The sequence below is a fragment of the Coregonus lavaretus genome (assembly GCF_964263955.1).
Source record: "Coregonus lavaretus genome assembly, chromosome: 21".
In the NCBI taxonomy this organism is placed as follows: Eukaryota; Metazoa; Chordata; class Actinopteri; order Salmoniformes; family Salmonidae; genus Coregonus; species Coregonus lavaretus.
The window spans coordinates 3,050,936-3,078,684 of NC_140008.1; the positions used below are offsets into that span (position 1 = coordinate 3,050,936).

General features: G+C 45.0%; 1 protein-coding gene across 2 annotated transcripts in view; it reads right to left on the bottom strand.

The window, feature by feature from the left end:
* The window catches only part of LOC311148547 (plakophilin-3-like), a 51,240-nt gene that overhangs the window by 7,888 nt on the left and 15,603 nt on the right, over nucleotides 1-27,749 (bottom strand). The window contains exons 2-16 of one of the 2 annotated variants that reach the window (XM_084185530.1): nucleotides 24,831-24,922; nucleotides 22,223-22,501; nucleotides 21,947-22,063; nucleotides 21,059-21,205; nucleotides 20,479-20,727; nucleotides 19,946-20,106; nucleotides 15,524-15,647; nucleotides 14,244-14,448; nucleotides 11,459-11,633; nucleotides 9,266-9,383; nucleotides 8,670-8,834; nucleotides 8,248-8,430; nucleotides 7,408-7,561; nucleotides 6,948-7,143; nucleotides 3,055-3,142 (exon numbers count right to left, since the gene is read on the bottom strand). In XM_084185530.1, the coding sequence (XP_084041656.1) occupies nucleotides 3,055-3,142; nucleotides 6,948-7,143; nucleotides 7,408-7,561; nucleotides 8,248-8,430; nucleotides 8,670-8,834; nucleotides 9,266-9,383; nucleotides 11,459-11,633; nucleotides 14,244-14,448; nucleotides 15,524-15,647; nucleotides 19,946-20,106; nucleotides 20,479-20,727; nucleotides 21,059-21,205; nucleotides 21,947-22,063; nucleotides 22,223-22,501; nucleotides 24,831-24,922 (2,453 nt within the window). The remainder of the gene's footprint in view (nucleotides 1-3,054; nucleotides 3,143-6,947; nucleotides 7,144-7,407; nucleotides 7,562-8,247; nucleotides 8,431-8,669; nucleotides 8,835-9,265; nucleotides 9,384-11,458; nucleotides 11,634-14,243; nucleotides 14,449-15,523; nucleotides 15,648-19,945; nucleotides 20,107-20,478; nucleotides 20,728-21,058; nucleotides 21,206-21,946; nucleotides 22,064-22,222; nucleotides 22,502-24,830; nucleotides 24,923-27,749) is intronic. The other variant, XM_084185531.1, reaches the window with a different exon arrangement.

Genomic DNA, 27,749 nt, shown 5'->3' on the forward strand with positions numbered 1-27,749 from the left:
CAGTAGTCTGTGATCCTCTCCTCTCTACCATTCTCCAGTAGTCTATGATCCTCCTCTCTACCATTCTCCAGTAGTCTGTGATCCTCCTCTCTACCATTCTACAGTTGTCTATGATCCTCCTCTCTACCATTCTCCAGTAGTCTGTGATCCTCCTTTCTACCATTCTCCAGTAGTCTGTGATCCTCCTCTCTACCTTTCTCCAGTAGTATGTGATCCTCCTCTCTACCATTCTCCAGTAGTCTGTGATCCTCCTCTCTACCATTCTCCAGTAGTCTATGATCCTCCTCTCTACCATTCTCCAGTAGTCTATGATCCTCTCCTCTCTACCATTCTCCAGTAGTCTGTGATCCTCCTTTCTACCATTCTCCAGTAGTCTATAATCCTCCTCTCTACCATTCTCCAGTAGTCTATGATCATCCTCTCTACCATTCTCCAGTAGTCTGTGATCCTCCTCTCTACCATTCTCCAGTAGTCTGTGAACCTCCTCTCTACCATTCTCCAGTAGTCTATGATCCTCTCCACTTTACCATTCTCCAGTAGTCTATGATCCTCCTCTCTACCATTCTCCAGTAGTCTGTGATCCTCCTCTCTACCATTCTCCAGTAGTCTATGATCCTCCTCTCTACCATTTTCCAGTAGTCTGTGATCCTCCTCTCTACCATTCTCCAGTAGTCTATGATCCTCCTCTCTACCATTATCCAGTAGTCTGTGATCCTCCTCTCTACCATTCTCCAGTAGTCTGTGATCCTCTCCTCTCTACCATTCTCCAGTAGTCTATGATCCTCCTCTCTACCATTCTCCAGTAGTCTGTGATCCTCTCCTCTCTACCATTCTCCAGTAGTCTGTGATCCTCCTCTCTACCATTCTACAGTTGTCTATGATCCTCCTCTCTACCATTCTCCAGTAGTCTGTGATCCTCCTCTCTACCATTCTCCAGTAGTCTATGATCCTCCTCTCTACCATTCTCCAGTAGTCTGTGATCCTCCTCTCTACCATTCTCCAGTACTCTATGATCTCCTCTCTACCATTCTCCAGTAGTCTGTGATCCTCCTCTCTACCATTATCCAGTAGTCTATGATCCTCCTCTCTACCATTCTCCAGTAGTCTGTGATCCTCCTCTCTACTATTCTCCAGTAGTCTGTGATCCTCCTTTCTACCATTCTCCAGTAGTCTATGATCCTCCTCTCTACCATTCTCCAGTAGTCTATGATCCTCCTCTCTACCATTCTCCAGTAGTCTATGATCCTCCTCTCTACCATTCTCCAGTAGTCTATGATCCTCCTCTCTACCATTCTCCAGTTGTCTATGATCCTCCTCTCTACCATTCTCCAGTAGTCTGTGATCCTCCTTTCTACCATTCTCCAGTAGTCTGTGATCCTCCTCTCTACCATTCTCCAGTAGTCTGTGATCCTCCTCTCTACCATTCTCCAGTAGTCTATGATCCTCCTCTCTACTATTCTCCAGTAGTCTATGATCATCCTCTCTACCATTCTCCAGTAGTCTATGATCCTCCTCTCTACCATTCTCCAGTAGTCTGTGATCCTCCTTTCTACCATTCTCCAGTAGTCTATGATCCTCCTCTCTACCATTCTCCAGTAGTCTATGATCCTCCTCTCTACCATTCTCCAGTAGTCTGTGATCCTCCTCTCTACCATTCTCCAGTAGTCTGTGATCCTCCTCTCTACCATTCTCCAGTAGTCTATGATCCTCCTCTCTACCATTCTCCAGTAGTCTATGATCCTCCCCTCTAACATTCTCCAGTAGTCTGTGATCCTCTCCTCTCTACCATTCCCTAGTAGTCTGTGATCCTCCTCTCTACCATTCTCCAGTAGTCTGTGAACCTCCTCTCTACCATTCCTAGTAGTCTATGATCCTCTCCACTTTACCATTCTCCAGTAGTCTATGATCCTCCTCTCTACCATTCTCCAGTAGTCTGTGATCCTCTCTACCATTCTCCAGTAGTCTGTGATCCTCCTCTCTACCATTCTCCAGTAGTCTGTGATCCTCCTCTCTACCATTCTCCAGTAGTCTGTGATCCTCTCCTCTCTACCATTCTCCAGTAGTCTGTGATCCTCCTCTCTACCATTCTCCAGTAGTCTGTGATCCTCCTCTCTACCATTCTCCAGTAGTCTATGATCCTCTCCTCTCTACCATTCTCCAGTAGTCTGTGACCCTCCTCTCTACCATTCTCCAGTAGTCTATGATCCTGCTCTCTACCATTCTCCAGTAGTCTGTGAACCTCCTCTCTACCATTCTCCAGTAGTCTGTGATCCTCCTCTCTACCATTCTCCAGTAGTCTGTGATCCTCCTCTCTACCATTCTCCAGTAGTCTGTGATCCTCCTCTCTACCATTCTCCAGTAGTCTGTGATCCTCCTTTCTACCATTCTCCAGTAGTCTATGATCCTCCTCTCTACCATTCTCCAGTAGTCTGTGATCCTCCTCTCTACCATTCTCCAGTAGTCTGTGATCCTCTCCTCTCTACCATTCTCCAGTAGTCTGTGATCCTCTCCTCTCTACCATTCTCCAGTAGTCTGTGATCCTCCTCTCTACCATTCTCCAGTAGTCTGTGATCCTCTCCTCTCTACCATTCTCCAGTAGTCTGTGATCCTCTCCTCTCTACCATTCTCCAGTAGTCTGTGATCCTCCTCTCTACCATTCTCCAGTAGTCTGTGATCCTCCTCTCTACCATTCTCCAGTAGTCTGTGATCCTCTCCTCTCTACCATTCTCCAGTAGTCTGTGATCCTCTCCTCTCTACCATTCTCCAGTAGTCTGTGATCCTCCTCTCTACCATTCTCCAGTAGTCTGTGATCCTCTCCTCTCTACCATTCTCCAGTAGTCTGTGATCCTCTCCTCTCTACCATTCTCCAGTAGTCTGTGATCCTCCTCTCTACCATTCTCCAGTAGTCTGTGATCCTCCTCTCTACCATTCTCCAGTAGTCTGTGATCCTCTCCTCTCTACCATTCTCCAGTAGTCTATGATCCTCTCCTCTCTACCATTCTCCAGTAGTCTGTGATCCTCTCCTCTCTACCATTCTCCAGTGGTGTTTCTCACCTGTTTGTAGTCCTTGTGCAGCTTCTTGTACTGGAACATGTTGCAGAGGACTGTGGATGCTGCTTTGGCTGCTTTCAGCTTCCCAGGGCTACAAGAGAGACACCATAAAGACCAGGTTATGAACTAGCAGTTGGACTAAGATTCGCTCTAATTCCTGGAAAATGTGGGGTTGGTGCAACATAAGCCAAAAGAATGCCATGGTGCCGTTGAGGAACTAGACCAAGAACGTTTTGTATGGAGCACAGCCCTGCATCCCCACCATCACACAATTACTGTTGTTGTTTACGCAATCCAAAAAACGGCCCATTATAAATCGCAATCTGGGTCAGGTGGGCATCATTTGAAAGCATGTTCTATTGCCAACATGACTAGCTAAGTTGTAAAATACGATCTTACAGTGTTAGCCTTCACAAGGCAATTCAGAGAAACAAATCATCATTTTGGTGTGCATAGAAAGGACGAGACCTTGGGACAACAAGGTTTTATATGACATTTTTGTCAAAAATGAGTTAGTCACATATAATTGACCTTTAGTTTGACCTTTCATAAGTCTGTGGAGTTAGATTTCTTTCAAAGTACATTTTAAGTGAAGAAATGTAAAAAACTAGAAAGTCCTTTCTGCGTAAAACCATTTGAACTTGGCACCATATGGTTCCATGTGCAATCCAATCACAAGCCTGAACAAATACAGAAGGACCAATCAGAACGCGTGTCTTTGCCATCTCCCTCTAAGCATGGTCTAGGCTAGTCGAGCCAGCGATAACGACACGCAAGCAAAAAAAAATCAACACTGTCAGAAACCTTAAAGGAAATGATGTCGTCACATCGTTGTTCGGTGATGACAGTAATTAGTCTGATGATCATAATATATTTCTTAAAGTATTTGATGATGTGTTCTGACACTTCCTTGGTAAAATACTGTTATTCTATCATTTATGTATTCAAATAGCTACAGTTTCCTTACAAACTGAACATGTCTAATACAGAACTGCCAGATAAAGCCTAATGGCTGAACCCAGATAAAAAAATGTCAGAGCCATAAGGTTTTATCTGCGATTGCACCCCCCCCCCCTTAAAAACACAAATTTACAAACGTCTCAGGATTTGTAATACTATAATGGGTTATGAATAGGTTATGAAAGATTAATTCATTACAAAACAGTTCTGAGATCTGAGATGTGAAAACTTTGATGCTCAACATCTCAGAACTATGCTTTGCGCAGAGAGAATCTTATAGTCCCAAGGTCACGAGGAATCATGAGTGCACTCAGGCGCGTGTTCCGCAGCAACTTTTAATCACAATAGACAAACACAGGATCATTCTGTTCAGAACAACCCATGGTGTGACGCCACGCCATCTTGTAACTGTACATCAAACACAAGTGATCATAAACATTGACACTGTATATAACATGAGTTTTATGATTTGGAAATGTGAAGTGCACATTTGGACTCCGGTGTTTGGCTCGGTTATATGACATCAAAGCGGTATTTATTATAATCCTCAACGTCTCATCTTTCAAAATACATAGTCGTTTTAATTTACAGCATTTCTCTCACTCAGACAACAAAACATTAGCAAAGGTTGCCCAATTAGCAGTGCTGTCAGTCAAAACCCATACAGAGCTGTGAAGAACAGAGCCTGAGATCTGTCAGTCAAAACCCATACAGAGCTGTGAAGAACAGAGCCTGAGATCTGTCAGTCAAAACCCATACAGACCTGTGAAGAACAGAGCCTGAGATGTGTCAGTCAAAACCCATACAGAGCTGTGAAGAACAGAGCCTGAGATCTGGTGGATCTGAGAGTCACCAGCAGCAAGAGCGACATCATTGATATACACAGAGAATAGAGTCGGCCCGAGAATTGAACCCTATGGCACCCCCATAGAGACTGCCAGAGGTCCAGACAACAGGCCCTACGATTTGACACATTGAACTCTATCTGAGAAGTAGTTGGTGAACCAGGCGAGGCAGTCATTTGAGAAACCAAGGCTATTTAGTCTGCCAATAAGAATGCGGTGATTGACAGAGTCAAAAGCCTTGGCCAGGTCGATGAAGACGGCTGCACAGTACTGTCTTTTATCGATCGCGGTTATTATATCGTTTAGGACCTTGAGCGTGGCTGAGGTGCACCCATGACCAGCTCGGAAACCAGATTGCATAGCGGAGAAGGTACGGTGGGATTCGAAATGGTCGGTGATCTGTTTGTTAACTTGGCTTTCAAATTATTTCGAAAGGCAGGACAGGATGGATATAGGTCTGTAACAGTTTGGATCTAGAGTGGCTAATTTTAGAAATAAAGGGTCCAGATTGTCTAGCCCAGCTGATTTGTAGTGGTCCAGATTTAGCAGCTCTTTCAGGACATCAGCTATCTGAATTTGGGTGAAGGAGAAGCGGGGGGGGGGGGGGGGCAAGTTGCAGCGGAGGGTGCAGAGCTGGTGGCCGGGGTAGGGCTAGCCTGGCCAGCCGTAGCAAAATGCTTATTGAAATTCTCGATTATCGTACATTTATCGGTGGTGACAGTGTTTCCTAGCCTCAGTGCAGTGGGTAGCTGGGAGGAGGTGCTCTTGTTCTCCATGGACTTTACAGTGTCCCAAAACCTTTTGGAGTTAGTGCTACAGAATGCAAATTTCTGTTTGAAAAAGCTAGCCTTTGCTTTCCTAACTGCTTGTGTATATTGGTTCCTGACATCCCTGAAAAGTTGCATATCGCGGGGGCTGTTCGATGCTATTGCAGTACGCCACAGGATGTTTTTGTGCTGGTCAAGGTCAGTCAAGTCTGGGGTGAACCAGGGGCTATATCTGTTCTTAGTTCTGAATTTTTTGAATGGGGCATGCTTATTTAAGATGGAGGGGAAAGCACTTTTGAAGAACATCCAGGCATCCTCTACTGACGGAATGAGGTCAATATCCATCCAGGATACCCGGGCCAGGTGAATTAGAAAGACCTGCTTGCTGAAGTGTTTTAGGGAGCGTTTGACAGTGATGAGGGGTGGTCGTTTGACCGCGGACCCATTACGGACGCAGGCAATAAGGCAGTGATCGCTGAGATCCTGGTTGAAGACAGCGGAGGTGTATTTAGAGGGTAAATTAGTCAGGATGATATCTATGAGGGTGCCCATGTTTACGGATTTAGGGTTGTACCTGGTAGGTTCCTTGATCATTTGTGTGAGATTAAGCATATCCCAGTTTAGGTCACCAAGCAGTACGAACTCTGAGGATAGATGGGGGGTAAGCAATTTACATATGGTGTCCAGGGCACAACTGGGGGCTGAGGGGGGTCTGTAGCAAGCGGCAACAGTGAGAGACTTATTTATGCAAAGGTGGATTTTTAGAAGTAGAAGCTCAAACTGTTTGGGCACAGACCTGGATAGTATGATAGAGCTCTGCAGGCTATCTCTACAGTAGATTGCAACTACGCCCCCTTTGGCAGTTCTATCTAGACGGAAAATGTTGTAGTTCGGGATGGAAATTTCTGAATTTTTGGTGGCCTTCCTAAGCCAAGATTCAGACACTGCTAGAACATCAGGGTTGGCAGAGTGTGCTAACGCAGTGAATAACTCAAACTTGGGGAGGAGGCCTCTGATGTTAACATGCAAGAAACGAAGGCTTTTACGGTTACAGAAGTCAACAAATGATAGCGCCTGGGGGGGTAGGAGTGATACTGGGGGCTACAAGGCCTGTTACGGTCAACCCCGTTACTTTATTTGGCACTTAATAGGCCTTACTATAGTCATTTTTAAATTTATTTTACCTCTTGAGATAGGAAAACTAGTTTTTCATGAAATTGAACATGAGGTGAAATCAAACATTACATTTCTCAAAAGGCACGGAATCTGTGGAACGACCCACCAGCAGAAGCACTGCTACCAATATTCCTTCTCATCCCCGTACCTGCTGTCGTGGGAGTTCTTGATGGCCACCAGTTTTTGCAGCCCGTCAAAGAAAGTGATGTCCCGGGCTGCGACGGAGCTGCAGGTCACCAGGTTGTTCAACGCTCCACAGATGTTGACTACCACGTCGCTGGACGGCTCCTTCTGCTGACCGTCAGCAGGCAGCTTGGCCACCAGGTTGTTCACTGCCTTGTTTGCTAGAGGGTGAAAAAGGGTTGATCTAATTTAATTCATCCCACGTGGCAGTCAAATACACCCCTGAAATAGATGGGTATGGCTTTGTTAGTCTTCTTGTGTTTGGTCCTTGCTCTAGCGTGAAATAAATGGGTTTTCCTCCATTTGTTAATAACACAAATCTTCATGCACATCTCACATTGACATCCTTGAATTGCTCGCCTTCCTCTTTAAGCTCAATGGAGGATGAGGTCCGAGGCAAGTGGAATCAAGGATTAGTTACTGACCCATGGCATTCTTGTCCTTGGCGTGACGTGACAGGTTTCTGAGGAAGCCGGTGAGGGATCTCAGCTCCTGGTCACGATTGGTCCTCAGTTTGTCCAACATCACAGGAAGCATCCTCTCTTGCTCCAGAGCCACACGACTCAGCACCCCGGCCCACTGAGGAGGGGAAAAAAAGAGCAAGGTCATTCTTGGTCAGTATTTTCTCAAACCTCTTTCATTACTGTACCCTGCAATCCCGTTCTGCTCTGTCTGAAGTACCCCCCCTTTATATGGAACTGATCATTAGGCCTATTTTCCGATGAGGCAATTACACCCTGTGGAAAGGTAACCCAGAGGGGTTCTAGTACCCCAGCTTGACAACCACTGTCGTAGTTCTATGAATGCTGAATGAGCTATAGAGTTCATTGGTGTGAGTTGGTGCTGCAGTTCTCACTGTCAGGTGTCCAGCCCTCTAAAAAAAGCTTACCCTAGCGCACCTATCAGTGGCCTTGGTTACGGAGGCTTCATGGATAGTCTGAGGAGCCAGTTTATGACCCCCCCCCCTAGTCTATCTGGCACCATCAGGGGATGGATGGTGAGGTGAGATGACCCCCCTAGTCTATCTGGCACCGTCAGGGGATGGATGGTGAGGTGAGATGACCCCCTAGTCTATCTGGCACCGTCAGGGGACGGATGGTGAGGTGAGATGACCCCCTAGTCTATCTGGCACCATCAGGGGGTGGGAGGTGAGGTGAGATGACCCCCTAGTCTATCTGGCACCATCAGGGGATGGGTGGTGAGGTGTGAGATGGCGATGAGAGAGAGGGACAGCACCATTGGCAGTGGGGATGCTCGACACTCACTCTCTTGTCTCCAGCTGTGATGTTCTGCAGGGCCCCGGCTGCAGCCTCGCGGGTGGTGGAGTTAATGTCACAGGCCTGCAGCACGCGGTTATACAGCCCCACCACCTGGGGGTGCCACAGCCACTCCAGACCCTTGGGTACGCGGGCCACCTCCGTGAACGTAACCAGGTCCTGGTTCATCTTCTGCAAAGGGAGAAGGTAATGGGCCAATGTGATGTGGGCTATGTGATACAGGAGTTCCATTTACACATAGACAGGGTCATTCTGAAGACCATTAAGACAATGGTTCAACTGCTAAACTGACAGAAGAAGAAGAAGAAGAAGAAGAAGAAGAAGAAGAAGAAGAAGAAGAAGAAGAAGAAGAAGAAGAAGAAGAAGAAGAAGAAGAAGAAGAAGAAGAAGATTGACACTGTGATACATACATTTTTTACTTTCTTGCTCTGAGGGGTGAAGCAACCAATAGCTTCACTCCTGCTGGTGTCCTGGTCTCTGGTTGGTCCTTCCAGACGTAGCAGGGCCGAGGGCGGGATCTCACTGTACAGCTGATAGGAGAGGTTCCTCAGGACACACACCGAGTTCTCCACTCCCTGGACACACACACACACACACAAGTTGAGTATGTTTTAATATCAAAGTCAAAGATGTGAGGCTTTCACATGAACAAATGTACCATAGAATGTTGAGTATTTATTGAATTCCTAATGACGACACGTTCGACACTTGATCGGAGAAAACACTGAAGGTGCAGTTACGCATTGTTCTGCAAATACCACACGGCTAAGTAACTCTCCTAACTGTACTCCAGTCCACTATCTGTCCTCCAGTCCACTATCTGTCCTCCAGTCCACTATCTGTCCTCCAGTCCACTATCTGTACTCCAGTCCACTATCTGTCCTCCAGTCCACTATCTGTACTCCAGTCAACTATCTGTACTCCAGTCCACTATCTGTCCTCCAGTCCACTATCTGTCCTCCAGTCCACTATCTGTACTCCAGTCCACTACGCAGCTCATCCTCACCTTTTCCTCCACCTTGCCGTCCTGTAGCGAGGCCTGGATGTATCTTACCAGGGCATCGACCAGACCGTTGGTCTCCCGCATCTTCTGTCTGGTCTTCTCATTCACTGAGCTCAGGTTCCTGGGGACAGCAGGGTGACAGGTTAGAGACAGGATAGGCAAACATAAATCAGAGTACAAAGAACTGACATTTATCAAAGAGCTGACGTGTGTTAAAGAGCTGATGTGTCAAAGAGCTGACATGTCAATGAACTGACATGCCAATGAACTTGTCGTGTCAAAGAGCTGACATCTGTCAAAGAGCTGGCATGTCAATGAACTGACGTGTGTCAAAGAGCTAACATGGGTCAAAGAGCTGACATGAGACAAAGAGCTGACATGAGACAAAGAGCTGACGTGTCAATGAACTGCCGTGTGTCAAAGAGCTAACATGGGTCAAAGAGCTGACATGAGACAAAGAGCTGATGTGTCAAAGAGCTGACATGTCAGAGCTGACGTGTGTCAAAGAGCTAACATGGGTCAAAAAGCTGACATGGGACAAAGAGCTGACGTGTCAATGAACTGACGTGTGTCAAAGAGCTAACATGGGTCAAAGAGCTGACATGAGACAAAGAGCTGACATGGGACAAAGAGCTGACATGTCAGAACTGACGTGTGTCAAAGAGCTAACATGGGTCAAAGAGCTGACATGAGACAAAGAGCTGACATGGGACAAATAATAATAATAATAATAATCCATTTAGCAGACGCTTTTATCCAAAGCGACTTACAGTCATGCGTGCATACAATTTTGTGTATGGGTGGTCCCAGGGATCGAACCCACTACCTTGGCGTTACAAGCGCCATGCTCTACCAGCTGAGCTACAGAGGACCACAAAGAGCTGACGTGTCAAAGAGCTGACGTGTCAATGAACTGACGTGTGTCAAAGAGCCAACATGGGACAAAGAGCCGACGTGTCAATGAACTGACGTGTGTCAAAGAGCTGATGTGTCAATGAACTGATGTGTATCAAAGAGCTGACGTGTTAAAGAGCTGACGTGTCGATGAACTGACATGGGTCAAAGAGCTGACGTGTTTAAAGAGCTGACATGCCAAGCTAGTGCATGTAACAACAGTGTCCTTAGACAGAGGGGGAGGAGGAGCTGGAGGAGAAGATGAAGGCTGTACTATACTGTAGTGTAGTGTTCTGTATGTTAGTGTTCCATAATATAGTAAACTTTACTGTAGTATAACTGCAGTACTGTACTGTACCTGAGACATGCAGTGCTGTTGTAGAATATACTGTACTATACTGTACTGTACTACAGTGTACTATACTGTACTATACTGTACTATACTGTACTATACTGTACTATACTGTACTATAATTTACTATAGTGTACTATACTATACTGTACTATAGTGTACTATAGTTCACTGTACTGTACTATAGTGTACTATAGTGTACTATAGTGTACTAAAGTGTACTGTACTATACTGTACTATAGTGTACTGTACTATACTGTGTATAGTGTACTGTACTACACTGTACTATAGTGTACTATAGTGTACTGTACTATAGTATACTATAGTGTACTGTACTATACTATAGTGTACTGTACTATACTATAGTGTACTGTACTATACTGGGCTCCCGAGTGCCGCAGCGGTCTAAGGCACTGCATCTCAGTGCTTGAGGCGTCACTACAGACCCCCTGGTTCGATTCCAGGCTGTATCACAACCCGGCCGTGATTGGGGAGTCCCATAGGGCGGCGCACAATTGGCCCGGCGTCGTCCGGGTTTGGCCGGTGTAGGCCGTCATTGTAAATAAGAATTTGTTCTTAACTGACTTGCCTAGTTAAATAAAGAAAATAAAATAAAATAAAATACTGTACAATACTGTACTGTACTATACTGTACTGTACTATACTGTACTACAGTGTACTATACTATACTGTACTATAGTGTACTGTACTATACTGTACTATACTGTACTATACTGTACTATACTGTACTATAGTGTACTGTACTATACTGTACTATACTGTACTATACTGTATTGTACCATACTGTACTATACTGTACTGTACTATACTGTACTATACTGTACTATACTGTACTATACTGTACTATAGTGTACTGTACTGTACTATACTGTACTATAGTGTACTGTACTGTACTATACTGTACTATACTGTACTATAGTGTACTGTACCTGAGACATCCGGTGGTATTGTAGAAGATGTCAACCTCGGAGGGGCTCTGCTGGATGACCTCAGAGTCTCCGCTGCCTGACAGTGGGATCAGGATCTTCTCTGTGAGCTCAGCTAGCGTCTCCTTGGCTAGTTTCTCCTTCAGGTTGTCTTTGGATGACAGGTTCCACAGAATACCTGACAGAAAAACCCAGAGAGAGAGAGATGCTCAGTAGAGTGGTCATCTCTACACAGTGGCTCACAAACACATAATAAAAAGGCATTTTACATGCAGTACAGCCAGACAGCAGAATTTGAATGATTTTGTATGGCAGTTTGCTAAACCTATGACTAGCCCAGTGCCGGATTACCGAATGGGCACGCAGGGCATGTGCCCCGGGGCCCCCGACCTCCAGGGAGCCCCCAACCCCCAGACAGTACAGTATATGATAGCAACATGTGTAGAATTGCAGAAAATTAGCTTTAAAACTGCAAAATGTTTTCTCAGATTCATGGAGGTCGGTGCCTCAGGGCCCCAAATGCGGTAGTCCGGCCCTGCCTCAACCCTAACCTCACCCCCTCAAATCCTAACCTCACCTCCTCAACCCTAACCTCACCGACCTCAAATCCTAACCTCACCCCCTCAACCCTCACCCCCTCAAATCCTAACCTCACCCCCTCAAATCCTAACCTCACCCCCTCAAATCCTAACCTTACCCCCTCAACCCTCACCCCCTCAAATCCTAACCTCACCCCCTCAAATCCTAACCTCACCCCCTCAACCCTCACCCCCTCAAATCCTAACCTCACCCCCTCAAATCCTAACCTCACCCCCTCAAATCCTAACCTTACCCCCTCAACCCTCACCCCCTCAAATCCTAACCTCACCCCCTCAAATTCTAACCTCACCCCCTCAAATCCTAACCTCACCCCCTCAAATCCTAACCTCACCCCCTCAACCCTAACCTCACCCCCTCAAATCCTAACCTCACCCCCTCAACCCTCACCCCCTCAAATCCTAACCTCACCCCCTCAAATCCTAACCTCACCCCCTCAAATCCTAACCTTACCCCCTCAACCCTCACCCCCTCAAATCCTAACCTCACCCCCTCAAATCCTAACCTCACCCCCTCAACCCTCACCCCCTCAAATCCTAACCTCACCCCCTCAACCCTAACCTCACCCCCTCAACCCTAACCTCACCGACCTCAAATCCTAACCTCACCCCCTCAAATCCTAACCTCACCCCCTCAACCCTAACCTCACCCCCTCAAATCCTAACCTCACCCCCTCAAATCCTAACCTCACCCCCTCAAATCCTAACCTCACCCCCTCAACCCTAACCTCACCCCCTCAAATCCTAACCTCACCCCCTCAAATCCTAACCTCACCCCCTCAACCCTAACCTCACCCCCTCAAATCCTAACCTTACATTTTGCAATTTGAAAGCAGTTTTGATGGCCACTGTTAAAAGAGGAGGAACCACAGAGCTTTCTAGTGTTTCTAGGCTATACGTACTTCTCAAGTCCCCCAAGATGTGTGAAATGCATTAATTTCAGAACCAGAGTTTTTTTTAGCAGCATTATGGTTTATGTGTGTTAGCGCTGCCCAATGTCGCCAACTGAGTAGGGTAGACCGGGGCTAAATGTAACATGGGTCAGGTGTAACATATAGACCTACATTATATTCGCAGTAACCTACATGATCCTTGGTTGGCTTGAGTGCCAGTGGAAAGTGTTTTTGGGGACGTTCCTGTCGACCTTTATAGAGTTTGTGATCTAGCTAGCTAATGGTTAGCGCAGTGGGGTAATTGCAGATGGGCAACCCTCAGCCTATTCATTTCTAGCCACTATGCTGCATCAGGTGGGCTGCATCAGGTGGGCTGCATCAGGTGATAATGCTTATTGCTGAATAGCACACCTGACTGATAATATGGACCAATATGTTAATGAATTTATTTCTGGAGGGGGACATTAGCGAGTCGCTAACCTTGTTCAGTCACGTTAGAGCAGCAGCTAGCTAGCTAACAACCCGGTAACCACAGATTAAAGTTATCACACTCTTTGTGGTAATTTATCAGTAGTATGAAAACCACTTAGTGACACAAACAGAAAGGAAAAGGCCACATTGTCAGCTATATCGCAATCTTAAACCCTGTATTTTGTAATTGCTACGCAATTCGTATCATTATTACCTCTACTATTGTTCATTGTGCTCCTAAATTTATTTGTGTGCTCCCAAAAAATTATACTTAGGAGCACATGTCAGCATAGAGCCCTACATTGTACCTGATAGATTGACAGAGTGCTTAGTCTCTCAGGAAAGTTTGACTTACTATGACTGCTATCTGTGGTTGTCTTCCCTAGCTACACTACCAGTCAAAAGTTTGGACACACCTACTCATTCAAAGGTTTTTCTTTATTTTAAATATTTTTTTACATTGTAGAATAATAGTGAAGACATCAAAACTATGAAATAACACATATGGTTGAGAGAATGCCAAGAGTGTGCAAAGCTGTCATCAAGGCAAAGGGTGGCTATTTGAAGAATCTCAGATGTAAAATATATTTTTATTTGTTTAACACTTCTTTTAGTTACTACATGATTCCATATGTGTTATTTCATAGTTTCGATGTCTTCGCTATTATTCTACAATGTAGAAAATAGTAAAAAATTAAGAAAAACCCTTGAATGAGTAGATGTTCTAAAACTTTTTAAACCGGTAGTGTAGCTCCAGATGAACGTCAGTCTCTCTGGATAAGAGTCTCTGCTAAATGACTAACATGTTAAAAATATAAAACGTCGTACCTGTGATGTTCTTCCGTAGCTCGTCGTCATTCTCCTTCAGAGCCTCTATGAGTTGTGGGATCCCTCCCGCCTCGATGAGGGCCATCTTGTTGTCCATGTTCTCGTAGATGAGGTTCCTGGTGACGCCCGTGGCGTAGCGAGCCACCTCCTGGTTCTCACTGTTGAACAGCCTCACCAGCTCTGGGATGCCCTTATAGCGGTGTATCTTGTGGTGGGAGAGAGGAACAACTCTGTAAGGTTCAGATCCCAATTCTGAATCCCAAAGTGACCCCCTAGCCTAGCCTCTGTTCCCTAGGCACTCCTGTATTTCTGAAATGATTAGATCAATATCAAAAGGTGAGGTGAAGCAACTGCCATATTTCTTAAAGCTGTCCAATATTTTCAGATTTACAAGACCTAGGGCTTAATTTAGAATCCAGAATCTATGCCCTGTTACCCCAGCAACAAGAGACCACACACATAATCTCTATTCCTGCTAGTTCACAGAACCACAGCTGAAAAAAATATATGTGTGACACTGACAAGCTCCTACAAGCTACCTGTCTGTGACAAAATACTTCAAACAAAATGGTGTCTGTCACTTCAACAAGACAACATCCTTTTAGAATTACTTAGATCACATGAATGTCTGCTGAACCATGACATTAAATCAAAGCAGAGGCTTTTAATGATAAGCATATTGGCCAAGATTGACAGTTGGCACACCTGGAGCATGTCAATGTGTCGATACACCTGGAGCGTGTCAATGTGTCTATACACCTGGAGCGTGTCAATGTGTCGATACACCTGGAGCGTGTCAATGTGTCGATACACCTGGAGCGTGTCAATGTGTCGATACACCTGGAGCGTGTCAATGTGTCGATACACCTGGAGCGTGTCAATGTGTCTATACACCTGGAGCGTGTCAATGTGTCGATACACCTGGAGCGTGTCAATGTGTCGATACACCTGGAGCGTGTCAATGTGTCGATACACCTGGAGCGTGTCAATGTGTCGATAGACTTGGAGCGTGTCAATGTGTCTATACACCTGGAGCGTGTCAATGTGTCGATACACCTGGAGCGTGTCAATGTGTCTATACACCTGGAGCGTGTCAATGTGTCGATAGACAATAGTTCTTTATGCAACTAGCAACTCCACTTCCGTTATTCCTTATTATTATGTTAATAACATTCGCACACCGACTGGGACGCATTATTTGACATGGGAAACATCATAAGAAGGAAGTACCAGAGAAACAGAGATGGTGACTGCAGAATGTAAAGGAAGTCCCTTGGTACCTCGTTCTTGGCCTCAGTGTTGTTGTAACACTCGTGTTGGATATAGGCTGCTCCCAGAACCTGCAGGTCAGCATCCCCCTCAATCAGGTACCTCACCGCCGTAGGCATGTCCAGGCTATTGATCCTGTACAATCAGAAAGCTCAATCAATCAATCAATCACATTCGGTTATGTTTCGGTTATTGATTATGTTTCCTCACCGTACAAATTGGCAAAAGAAATGGTCCTTTATCCATTTTCTATTACTTCCTGATTGTGTAGTTTTCGTTTCGATAACTGAGTGAAGAGACTATAGATGTAGGTCCATTATCATTTTATACACAGTTTCAATTTGGTTTTAGCTCTTTTCAATGTCAAAGTTTTTCCCTAAAAAAAAAACTTTGTGGGCCAGATTGAATGGGCCATATGTTTGACACCCCTGCTCTATAGGGACACATATAAAACTAAGTATAGTCCTGGAATGAAAAGCAAAATCTACTCAATCGATAATCACCATTGAAATAGCTTTTTAGTCCTGTTTTCCGGGAAACTGTCCCTCTAGGTGGGGTTGTAAGTAAATTCCATTTAAATTACAGTCAAATTCAAGAAGTACCACTGAAATTCCAAAATCCAATTATCTTCAATTTCTTTCTAAAAATTTGCTGGGAATTCAAATGGAGTTGACCCCAACCCTGGTGCATGATTAGGCTAAATGAGGTAATACATCGCCAGTCCAGCTGACCAGCCAGGTCAACATGATTCACAGGTTTCACTCCCATGGTATAATCCTGTGCCTGTGTGAATGTTAACCAAGCTAACGTTAACACACTGTGGGTTTTTCCATCTGCTGTGCTAACCGCTAGGCGCCGGCTGTTTGTGTGTGAAATGTGAAGCCTGATGAAACTCATGGGTGCCACACCCAAACCAGTCCTGCCACTACAGGGGGCCACCTCAGAATCTACAGCTCTTGGGAAAGAGACATTTCCCATCATCACAGAGCCGGAATAGCAAAACCAGACAAAAAAGTTGGTCACACACCCCTGGTCCGAACAATGTACACGCTCAATGGGTGCCAGACCTGCCCGTGCACCTAGGACAACAGGTCCCTGCGCAACGGGAGTTGCCACGGGTCCCCGACTAAAAGGCAAATGATCTCCGCGAACCGAGGTCGTTTGGGCCACGGTGAGCCACAAGGATCAACAACGACAAGCCCTCCAGACGCACCCTCTCCAGCGTGGGCTGAATGAGGTCCACAGGGGAAACGCGTAAAGGAGGGTCCAAGGCCACTGGTGCGTGAGAGCAGCCGTTCCCAACGGAGCAGTCAGGTCCCTTATCGAGAAAAACAGCCGACAATGCGTCTTTTCTCGCGATGGGTAAAGATCTACGTTGGCCCTGCCGAACATTTCCCATGTCTAGGAGACCCCGAGAACGGAGCCCCCCCCCCCCCCCCCGACACAGACAGCGATCCTCCCGTAAAGTGTCATCTGAAGGGGTGGAACGCCACCTTGTGGCAGAATTTGGTAATTCTTTCATGCCATTTTTTTCCATTTCCACCATTCTTGACAACCGAGTGTCTGACTGTGGGGAAGGGACTCTTTTTTATTCAGCTCACAAATATGGCACACCACTCCACACCCGTGAACACCGTGGAACTTGGGGTTAGAAACAATGTGTTTATGTGCCAACGTTTTCCTCAAGCGCGGGTCCACTCTGGGCTCAGGGGCTTCGGCTACCAGTCACATATCCCGATTGGCCGTGGTACTTGGGGGTACTGTTGTCTCAGCAAACATCTGGTGAGGGGGGCAAGGAGAGACCCCAGGTCGTGCCACCTACCGTCTCATCGCGCTAGGTGCGCAGGGGCTGCATGCACTAAAATTAGACCCAGGAAAACATTTTTATAATAGAGGTTATCATTCCCACCAGTCATAGGTACCGGTGACAACGCACCTTGTAACCCAGCTGGAAAAGGGACAGACAGCGTTGAAAAACTGACCCCATCTGTGATAACAGACAATTCATAATTGAATCCAATTCCCAGAAACGAAATGCGTTGAGCAGGAGACAGACAGCTCATCTTGGAGTTCATATGAACCACAGACTTTGTTAGCATGATAATAACCTTTCATCACTAAGCACCTTATAGGGACCAGGGTGGAATCAGCAATGAATCCCAGTAATAAACTATATATGTGGGAGGGCTGCCCCCTTGTGGACAGAGAGCGCCTGATACCGTAAAGCCCGCCTGAATCCCGGCCGTTTTATAGGCAAAGGAGCTCCAGCAATGTAGTACCCCGGTCGGCCATAGCCAAACACAGTGGCACTGTTTTCACAGTACTGTATGCTAGCCGTTGTCAGCCATGCGGCTTCTCATTATCCCCGCGGGCTAGCACTAGCCAAGCCCACTGGCAGCACAGAGCTAGCCAAAGAAAACTGAGTTGCGTCTTGCTTCGGTCTCGGGAATCTCTCTGACCGCAGCACGGTCCGTTTAGAATAACCAAGCGACTAAACGCTACGTATGCTAAATGAGAGAGCTACACAAATAATTCCACCGTGGAAGGCCAGGAATCGCCAGTGGCAGTACGTTAGCTAACCTTAGCAGTACGTTAGCACGCAGTTTGGCTAGCCTGATCCCGTCCGGATAAGACCGGATCACCGACCAAGTCTGGGAAGAGGTAAACGGTGCTTGACCGAGACAGGCACAGGCAGGGGTCCCCCCGGAGTTCGGTCCCCCTAGATAGTATATGAACACATCATAAGTCATGACATTTTACTTTTATAATTATAGGAAATTAGCTTTAGAAATGCAAAATTTGCTCTTAGCTCTAAAACAGCGAAACTGCGGTACACCACTGTGAAAGGGACCAACCTTTGGACTTAAAGTGATGCTTCACTATCCCTTTAAGCTCTGTGAAACCCCTTAAAGAGATTATCCGGTACTTTTGCATACTTTTTAGCCAGTAGTTCTGAAAGTAGCGCTCATGAGCCAAAAGTGGTCCCCGAAAACTGCGTACTATGTCACATATATGCAGATATGTGCACCACGTCATTTCCCTCTGCCTCTTTGCTATGTCCACTGAGCCATTGGGCCCGCCCTGCAACCTCATTGGATAATGCTGGGAAGGCCTCTTGCTATCTGTCACTCCAATGCTAGGGGCTGAAGCTCATTGGCAAGAACTCAAATTGCTAGGGGGCTGGCCCACGTGGGGGGAAATGTAGGAAAATGGCGCGGCATAACTTCAAGAAAAGAGTCGCTTTCAAGCTAGGGATTTCGTGGCTAATTGAGGGAAGAAAGTAATTATGCTCATAGATTATGCATGTGTGAACTACACATTGACACATCCAGCCCAAACTGGGAGGTTTAAAAAAAATACTTTCAAAGTACCGGAGCATGTTTTAACACACTGTTGTAATGAAAATGTCTGCAACAAATACAGTCGTAGACCTATATGTAACAAGTGTCGCTATCTTTACCACAGAATCGACCTGCTCTTTGGTTACGGACGGACGGAGCAGGTTCACTCTGAGGTTTTTCTCTATATTTATGTAATAACATGTTCACCCTTGCTTCAGGCAATATACCAACCCAAATGTCATTCTAATGCACACATTCTAATGTCACACATTCTAATGTCACACGTTCTAATGTCACACATTCTAATGTCACACGTTCTAATGTCACACGTTCTAATGTCACACATTCTAATGCACACATTCTAATGTCACACATTCTAATGCACACATTCTAAAAAAAAATCTGCTTTCCCTGAGGCTCATGTATTTGGATTGACCAGATTCTTAAAGGAATGTGGGGTGAGAATGTTCATACTATATCTCAACTTGTTCAGTAGTATTACAACCAGCATTGGATAGGAAGTGTTGACCATACTGTATCATTTGAGACTTTTAACCCCTCTGATATTCCTAACCACTAAAATGTAAGAAGTATCAGATAACTGTGTATTAGTGGTGAGTTTAGCCCGTGTGGGTGAGATTGGGAGTTAACATGAGAAACTACCCACTTTCCTTTTCAGGCATAATCCCAAAATAATAATCATGATCATGGCTCGCTCGTGCACTGGTTTAAAGCAACGATATAGGAGTGTTTTAAAACTCTGCAGCCGCAACAAAACAAAAAAAAATCTTTACAATAAAAAAATAAGGTGACCCCGAAAGCCAGATGGAGATGGGTAAATTAGGCTATGCTGCAGAAAATGTAGGTCTACCTGTCACAAGAAAAAAAAAGTTACCATGATGATTTAGACATCTCATATAATTTAACAGTTCCATTTCACGCCATGCTGTTCATATAAATAATTTATTCTAATTTACCAGTTTCTCTCGCAATTATTTATCCCGGTAAAAGGGAGTGGTTTTGGGCGGTAAATCCCCGGGTAAATCTCGGTAACCGGGTTCCCGATATTCGACCCTAGTATCCAGTCCTCACCCGCTGAGGTTGCCCATGCTGCCAGTCATGTCCATCTGTCTGTCGTAGATATCCATGCCCTTCCCGACACTGTGCATGCTCTTGACGGACATCGTCCTGGGCAGAGTGGCCTGTCTCTGCTGTTGCATTATCATCAGATTTCCCTGAGACCCAGACGACATCTAATAACAATGCATCATATTCAATTATAATAATACATTTGTAAATTGTATAGCGCTTTTTCATTATATATCAAAGCTCTACTCAAGCAAAAAAAAAAAGAAGAATAAAAGAAGAATTAAAACTAATACGACATTAAAAACAACATACATTTACAATCATGGCAGATAAAATAGCAATATTGGGCTAGATGCTGAGAATCCTCTCAGATTAGGCCTGGCCCATCACGGGGCTACGTGTCCTCACCTCTCAGAGTTGTTGTATTATTGTTGTCTCATAGTGTATTCATTTAGTCTATTCCGTTTGCTTGCTGACCTCACATAACAAATGTCCATGCAAATGGCCAATAAACTTATCGCAATAGCAATCCTCACCTGGCCCATTATGAACCCTCCCCCTCCACCGCCGTAGTTGCTCCCCCCAGAGTGGAGGGTGGAAGCCCTGGACATGACGAAGCCTCCCCCTCCACCGCCGTAGCTGCTTCCCCCTGAGGGGAGGGTGGAAGCCCCGGACATGGAGCCCATGGACATCCTGTTGTTCCTGTTGTTGATTCTGCTGATGGTGCGGTACGCTGGCCCTTTAAAGGAATGCTGCTGCTGTACCGTCATCATATCCTCTCCTCCCTACCGGAAATGGAAATGTTCATTTAAAAAAAAATAAGTGCTGTAAATATTAGAATAATTATATTGTAACACAAATTAAATTTTAACATGTTAAAAATGAATTAGTGGAGAAAAAAAAAAAACTTGCTTTCACAAACACCTGAAAAGCTAATTTGGACGGAGTGCATTATTTGTTCCGAAATACATTTCAAATGTATTGGAAATAGGATAACAACTCATTTTCACATGCCATGGAACATATAAGAATTGCAAACGGAATGTGTTAATCTTAAGCTCCACCAACCATACTCATTGGGGCTTGGAAGACCATGGACCCTCCTCCTCCTCCTACCTGTCTCATCTGGGTCCCTGAGCTGTAGGCTCCTCCATTGACGGTGCTGTAGACAGACTGCTGGCGCCTGAAGGTGGCGTCGCGGTCCGAGACCAGGCTGCCCCCATCACTGCAGTCCGCAGCCACCCAGGCTGCCACTGGGGACGGCTGAAACAAGAATCAGAAAGAGTCAGAATCAGAGAACATCAACATCAATACAGACAGAGAACATCAACATCAATACAGACAGAGAACATCAACATCAATACAGACAGAGAACATCAACATCAATACCACATCAATACAGACAGAGAACATCAACATCAATACAGACAGAGAACATCAACATCAATACAGACAGAGAACATCAACATCAATACCACATCAATACAGACAGAGAACATCAACATCAATACCACATCAATACAGACAGAGAACATCAACATCAATACCACATCAATACAGACAGAGAACATCAACATCAATACAGACAGAGAACATCAACATCAATACCACATCAATACAGACAGAGAACACCAACATCAATACAGACAGAGAACACCAACATCAATACAGACAGAGAACATCAACATCAATACCACATCAATACAGACAGAGAACATCAACATCAATACCACATCAATACAGACAGAGAACATCAACATCAATACCACATCAATACAGACAGAGAACACCAACATCAATACCACATCAATACAGACAGAGAACATCAACATCAATACAGACAGAGAACATCAACATCAATACCACATCAATAGAGACAGAGAACATCGACATCAATACCACATCAATACAGACATACAAAACAACACTTGAAAGAAAAACCTTACGTTGACATTGACACAATACACACAGAACACATAGTAGAGTGTATCTAAACTCAGATACCTGAGCGGGCAGGTTCTGGAGCCTCACGGAGCGCAGGGACATGGTCTCTAGGTCTGGGCCGGGAGCACAGCTCATCGCCCGGGTCATCTGTTGCCTCATGGCCCCTCCTCCTCCAACCTGGTAGAACAGAGTTCATCAGCACACTGGTATATATTCAGTATTAACATATGCCCCCCCCAAAAATAACGGTGCCTTTCTTCAGCTGTCCAAAAGTATTTGAATGGTAGTGGAATAATTATACAGTACATAGAATACAGTAACTCATTAACATGGTACCTGGTATCCCCCTCCTCCCTGGTAGCCCCCTTCTCCCTGGTATCCCCCTCCTCCCTGGTAGCCCCCTTCTCCCTGGTATCCCCCTCCTCCCTGGTAGCCCCCTTCTCCCTGGTAGCCCCCGCTCAGACTCATGTTATCGTGGTACTGGTATGCTCCTCCTCCTCCTCCACCTCCTCCTCCTCCTCCTCCTCCACTCCCCATTGCGACTCTCTGACCACCACTCAGATCCACCGCAGAGCGGGAGGAGAAACCGCCAGAGTACTGAGCCACCCTGGGTGCCTGGGACAGGGGGGAGAAGAAGAAGAAGATTTTATTGTATATTTTCCTTAAAGTCCATGGAAATGAGTATTTTTGCTTTTAACCAACCCCCGAGACACAGACTGTAAACCCCCCCCCTCCCCCCTCCCAAATTGAAAGCACAGCGTCTGTCTCGGTGCAGCACCCCTGGAGTAGATAGGGGTTAAGTGCCTTGCTCAAGGGCACTATGGCAGGATGAAAGGCATGGTGAATCCTTATTACTACGCAGTAGTGAAGGTCTGGGGAGGGGTGATCAATAATGACGAGAGATCAGGATGGCTTCCAGAGTATGACATGTTTTATTGACAAAGACAAGCTGAGACATGCCAGGCACCCCGGGAGAAAACTCTAGTACAGATCTCAATAAACTGGTAGACCATATTTGGCTTCCAGGTGACGAACTTCAACATTCCATCAGTATTGTTGACATGTGACCACAGATACCGTTCCATCTTGTCAGTGGCTGGAGTGTACAACAGCGCCTTCTCTCTCGACCTTGGAAGGAAACCCTCCCTGACTTAGACTCAATGGATTCTTAGAAAGATTGAATTATTTTCAGAAACCACCTGCAGCATGTTATCTATGATAACAGCCAGAGAAAGAATTTGTTTTTTTTTCGAAGGCCAGAGGCACATTTCTATACTGTATGTTGAGAATGAACAAATCACTGTGGTCTAATTCTATATGTCTACTGCTTAATGCAAATCACTATGACCCCGCCTCTATGACCCCGCCTCTATGACCCCGCCTCTATTATACTCTGCAGCGCGGGCACCAAACTCTGACCTATGACCTTTCCAAACCCTTCAGCACATACTGTAAATGCTATGAGTCACTGTCATAAAAGGGAGTGGTTCATTTCTATGGACTAGTGTTGACACAAGTAAAAAGTCTGTGTACCTACATTGTGAAAAAGCTCATTGTAAAGTCATGGGAAATTGTTGAGTTTAGATTTTTTTTGCAGTCAACAAGGCCACTATATGTCACGAATTCAGCCGAGGCTGCCCCCTCCTCCTTGCTCGGGGCAGGTTTCGGCGTTCGTCGTCACAGGCTTACTAGCCCACTACCGCTCCATTTATCATCACTCCATTTGTCTTGTCTTGTCTTGTCTTGTCAATCACACACACCTGGTACTCATTCCCTCATTAGTCTGTGTATAAGTGTTCCCTCTGCCCCCTTTGTCCTTTGTGAGTGATTGTTCATTGTGAGAGTGAGTAACTCGGTTGAGCTACTCTTTCCTTGAATGTAGCCAAGGTGGATTTTTCCCTTGTGCTAGTTTCGTTTTGACGCTTGCTGCACTTTATTCATGTAACACTGAATAAACTCTGGATTTCAGTGTTTTTACCTCCTGTACTTGTTTTACCTCCTGCGCCTGACTCCGTCATTCACACCTCGTCACACTATAAGGGAGTATTTTATGCTGTTACCGTCACCGTGTAATTTGAATCATTTTCTTACTGTATATATTCTACTGTATGTACCACAGGAGGCTGGTGACACCTTAATTGGGGAGGACGGGCTCGTGGTAATGGCTGGAGCGGAATCAGTGGAATGGTATCAAATATTAAAATACATCAAACAAATGGTTTCCATGTGTTTGATGCCATTCCACTGGCTCCGATCCAGACATTATTATGAGCCGTCCTCCCCTCAGCAGCCTCCACTGGTATGTACTGTATATTTGCTGAATCTAAAAACACAATATACGTCTGGTAAAATATTACATTAATTAAATGAATGAATGTATCAATGGCAAGTTTATTCAACAATGTCATTGCGTAATGGTGTCATCGTCTAATGATATCTGCTATGCTAACGTGAGGTGGAAACATTCTGACTGTGAGATGTGGAGGAATCTGGAGGGTGGAAATATTCTGACTGTGAGATGTGGAGGAATCTGGAGGGTGGACTTTAGATCCTGGAGAGAGTGGTGGAGAGCCGCTGTGAAATACCACACTTCCAGAGCCCAGAGAAGACCTAGCTCAATGGCTCCGGCACACTGCACTGTGAAACCATCCCACTGTGTCATAGACGACTGTATTTACAGGGAGCTGCAGAGAGCAGACACAGAGTTTACGCTGCATATTTTGATGTAGACAGACACTGTCTATAATATATCTTTATTGGAGACAACCCTTAGGTCTGCAGGGCTCTTTTAACCATCTGCTAAACATATTATCTGATACCCAGAAACCATTGGATGTGTAATGGAAGCAATATTTTCCTAAGATTCAGTATGTAAGATTATACTGTATGTTTTGGTAGGCCGATATTGTTCAGAATACCTTTATAATACCTGGGTAGAACTCACCATGACAGGTCTGGAGGATGTGTAGACGTAGGACTTGGAGCTGAACCCTGGGTTGAAGGTCTGGTACTTCATCGTTGAAGAACCGCCGTATTCTACGAAACAAAAGAGAGGGAAAATCTGAAAATGTCATGAATCAGCATGAACCTAAGCCTGATCCAATCTAAAGACAACACTAAGGAAAGAACCTGAAACCTAAGCCTGATCCAATCTAAAGCCAACACTAAGGAAAAACCTGAAACCTAAGCCTGATCCAATCTAAAGACAACACTAAGGAAGGACCTGAAACCTAAGCCTGATCCAATCTAAAGACAACACTAAGGAAAAACCTGAAACCTAAGCCTGATCCAATCTAAAGACAACACTAAGGAAGGACCTGAAACCTAAGCCTGATCCAATCTAAAGACAACACTAAGGAAGGACCTGAAACCTAAGCCTGATCCAATCTAAAGACAACACTAAGGAAGGACCTAAAACATCAAACCAAAACAATGAGACCTTGTATTTTTCGCCACCACCACACACAAAATAAACATCGACATGGCTTTGACATAACTACTTTAATGATATGGGATATGGCTTTAACATAACTACTTTAATGATATGGGATATGGCTTTGACATAACTACTTTAATGATATGGGAAATGGCTTTGACATAACTACTTTAATGATATGGGAAATGGCTTTGACATAACTACTTTAATGATATGGGAAATGGCTTTGACATAACTACTTTAATGATATGGGATATGGCATTGACATTACTAGTTTAATGAAATGGGACATGGCATTGACATAACGACTTTAATGACATGGGACATGGCTTTGACATAACGACTTTAATGACATGGGATATGGCATTGTAAAACTTGTATGACTGGATATTGTACTTACTGGTCCAAGGTCCACTGTGGTTAGAACTGTAATTCCCTTCATAAAGTAGTTATTATTTAGGCAGGTGTTGTTGATAACACACTATAGCTACATTATATATAGCAGAGATAGTACAGAGCAGAGATAGTACAGAGTAGAGATAGTACAGAGCAGAGATAGTACAGAGCAGAGATAGTACAGAGCAGAGATAGTACAGAGCAGAGATAGTACAGAGTAGAGATAGTACAGAGCAGAGATAGTACAGAGCAGAGATAGTACAGAGCAGAGATAGTACAGAGCAGAGATAGTACAGAGCAGAGATAGTACAGAGTAGAGATAGTACAGAGTAGAGATAGTACAGAGCAGAGATAGTACAGAGCAGAGATAGTACAGAGCAGAGATAGTACAGAGCAGAGATAGTACAGAGCAGAGATAGTACAGAGTAGAGATAGTACAGAGCAGAGATAGTACAGAGCAGAGATAGTACAGAGCAGAGATAGTACAGAGCAGAGATAGTACAGAGCAGAGATAGTACAGAGTAGAGATAGTACAGAGCAGAGATAGTACAGAGTAGAGATAAGGGAATATCTTGTCATAATAACACTGGGAGCTACAAAGGTGACACTCATCCAGAGTTACCTTGTATTGTAAACTAACTAACTAGGCCCGAAGCATACATTATACAAGACCAACAACTCATGTTCCTGTTTACACACACACACACGCACACACACACACACACTCTCACACAGACACACTCTCACACACTCTCACACACTCTCTCTCTCTCACACACACAAACACACACACACACACAGACACACTCTCACACTCTCACACACACACACACACACACACACACACAGACACACTCTCACACAGACACACTATCACACACACACACTCACACACACACACACACACACTCTCTCTCTCTCTCACACACACACACACACACACACACACACACACCACCCCTCACCAAAACATATGATCAGCTATTTTGACCTCCTTATTGGTTACCCTCTACTACAGGCAGAAGGACAACAATATTTACAATATACAGTGAGGGAAAAAAGTATTTGATCCCCTGCTGATTTTGTACGTTTGCCCACTGACAAAGAAATGATTAGTCTATAATTTTAATGGTAGGTTTATTTGAACAGTGAGAGACAGAATAACAACAACAAAATCCAGAAAAACGCATGTCAAAAATGTTATAAATTGATTTGCATTTTAATGAGGGAAATAAGTATTTGACCCCCTCTCAATCAGAAAGATTTCTGGCTCCCAGGTGTCTTTTATACAGGTAACGAGCTGAGATTAGGAGCACACTCTTAAAGGGAGTGCTCCTAATCTCAGCTTGTTACCTGTATAAAAGACACCTGTCCACAGAAGCAATCAATCAATCAGATTCCAAACTCTCCACCATGGCCAAGACCAAAGAGCTCTCCAAGGATGTCAGGGACAAGATTGTAGACCTACACAAGGCTGGAATGGGCTACAAGACCATCGCCAAGCAGCTTGGTGAGAAGGTGACAACAGTTGGTGCGATTATTCGCAAATGGAAGAAACACAAAATAACTGTCAATCTCCCTCGGCCTGGGGCTCCATGCAAGATCTCACCTCGTGGAGTTGCAATGATCATGAGAACGGTGAGGAATCAGCCCAGAACTACACGGGAGGATCTTGTCAATGATCTCAAGGCAGCTGGGACCATAGTCACCAAGAAAACAATTGGTAACACACTACGCCGTGAAGGACTGAAAACCTGCAGTGCCCGCAAGGTCCCCCTGCTCAAGAAAGCACATATACAGGCCCGTCTGAAGTTTGCCAATGAACATTGAATGATTCAGAGGAGAACTGGGTGAAAGTGTTGTGGTCAGATGAGACCAAAATCGAGCTCTTTGGCATCAACTCAACTCGCCGTGTTTGGAGGAGGAGGAATGCTGCCTATGACCCCAAGAACACCATCCCCACCGTCAAACATGGAGGTGGAAACATTATGCTTTGGGGGTGTTTTTCTGCTAAGGGGACAGGACAACTTC